Genomic DNA, 1,927 nt, shown 5'->3' with positions numbered 1-1,927 from the left:
GCCAGGATGGTCTCGATCTCCTGACCTCGTGATCCGCCCGCCTCAGCCTCCCAAAGTGCTGGGATTACAGGCTTGAGCCACCGCGCCCGGCCTCATTTGGTTATTTTTAAACCCGCATTGAAGACAAAGATTAAACTTTGTACTTTTTGAGTATAGAGATATACATATAGTATATAAATAGATACATATTATATCTGTGTTGTTAAATTTTCACGGTGGGTTCAATTAAGAAAAAGATATCTAAAAAGTCTCTGGAAACAAGATGAGGGAGACAATAATGAAAAACAAAACGTTTGAGAAACACAGCTCTGAACTCATGTAAAGAGTGCATGAAGGAAAGCAAAAACAGAAATGGAAAGTGGCCCAGAAGCATTAAGAAAGTGGAAATCAGTATGTTCCCTATTTAAGGCATCCGCTCAAAGCAAGGCCTTCAGAGAACCTAGAGCCCAAGGTTCAGAGTTACCCATCTCAGCAAGCCCAGAAGCATCTGCAATATCTATGATGGCATTGCCCTTTGCTTTACTGATGGCCCTGGTGGTGCTCAGCAGCAAGTCAAGTTGCTCTCTGGGCTGTGATCTGCCTGAGACCCACAGCCTGGATAACAGGAAGACCATGATGCTCCTGGCACAGATGAGCAGAATCTCTCCTTCCTCCTGTCTGATGGACAGACATGACTTTGGATTTCCCCAGCAGGAGTTTGATGGCAACCAGTTCCAGAAGGCTCCAGCCATCTCTGTCCTCCATGAGCTGATCCAGCAGACCTTCAACCTCTTTACCACAAAAGACTCATCTGCTGCTTGGGATGAGGACCTCCTAGACAAATTCTGCACTGAACTCTACCAGCAGCTGAATGACTTGGAAGCCTGTGTCATGCAGCAGGAGAGGGTGGGAGAAACTCCCCTGATGAATGCGGACTCCACCTTGGCTGTGAAGAAATACTTCCGAAGAATCACTCTCTATCTGACAGAGAAGAAATACAGCCCTTGTGCCTGGGAGGTTGTCAGAGCAGAAATCATGAGATCCTTCTCTTTATCAACAAACTTGCAAGAAAGATTAAGGAGGAAGGAATAACACCTGGTCCAACATGAAAACAATTCTTATTGACTCATACACCAGCTCACACTTTCATGAATTCTGCCATTTCAAAGACTCTCACCCCTGCTATAACTATGATCATGCTGATAAATTGATTTATCTATTTAAATATTTATTTAACTATTTATAAGATTTAAATTATTTTTGTTCATCTAATGTCATGTGTATCTTTACACTGTGGTTAGTGTAATAAAACATGTTCCTTATATTTACTCAATCCATTATTTTGTGTCGTTCATTAAACTTTTACTATAGGAACTTCCTGTATGTGTTCATCCTTTAATATGAAATTCTTATCCTGACTGTGCAACCTGATTAGAGAATAAAGGGTATACTTTATTTACTTATTATTATTATATGCAAGATGTAAGTAAAAATGACCTTTCTCTAAATCAGGTTGTATGTTGTACTCAAGATATAAAAGTGACCATAACAAATCTACTTCCTACTCTCTTGCATATTTTATTTTTGTATGGAATAAAACTAAAAATGGTAATCATACTTAATAGCAGTTATCCCAAATACTATAATAATAAGAAAGAACAACCAATAATTTCTCTCAGAAGCAGGTAAACTGAGATATGTGAGGAAATAAAAATAAACAGAGATATCCTCTATTGCCAGTTGGATATATGAGTTTGCAACTTACAAGGAATGCAATTGCTAGGGGTTCATATATGGCAAGCAAAATCCCAGAAATGGAAGTGCTCATGTGTGGAGAGAGGGTAGAGAGAGAAAAGGACTTAAGCATGATTCTGAGGACCTTCTACCTTTAAAGTGAGGGAAGAAAAGAGACACAAAGGAAACAGAGGTGGAGTCCCTTATATTAGAC

At 39.5% G+C, this 1,927-nt stretch overlaps 1 protein-coding gene across 1 annotated transcript; it reads left to right on the top strand.

The window, feature by feature from the left end:
• Positions 1 to 438: 438 nt before the first annotated feature.
• Positions 439 to 1,310, top strand: IFNA13 (interferon, alpha 13). The gene is given in 1 exon segment (NM_001194367.3): positions 439 to 1,310. A coding segment is annotated over 1 exon segment (573 nt). The 5' UTR covers positions 439 to 498; the 3' UTR covers positions 1,072 to 1,310.
• The last annotated feature ends 617 nt before the right edge of the window (positions 1,311 to 1,927 follow it).

Source organism: Macaca mulatta, chromosome 15, assembly GCF_049350105.2.
Source record: "Macaca mulatta isolate MMU2019108-1 chromosome 15, T2T-MMU8v2.0, whole genome shotgun sequence".
NCBI lineage: Eukaryota > Metazoa > Chordata > Mammalia > Primates > Cercopithecidae > Macaca > Macaca mulatta.
Note: the sequence above shows the minus strand (reverse complement) of the source record. Positions and strands in the feature narration are given on the sequence as shown.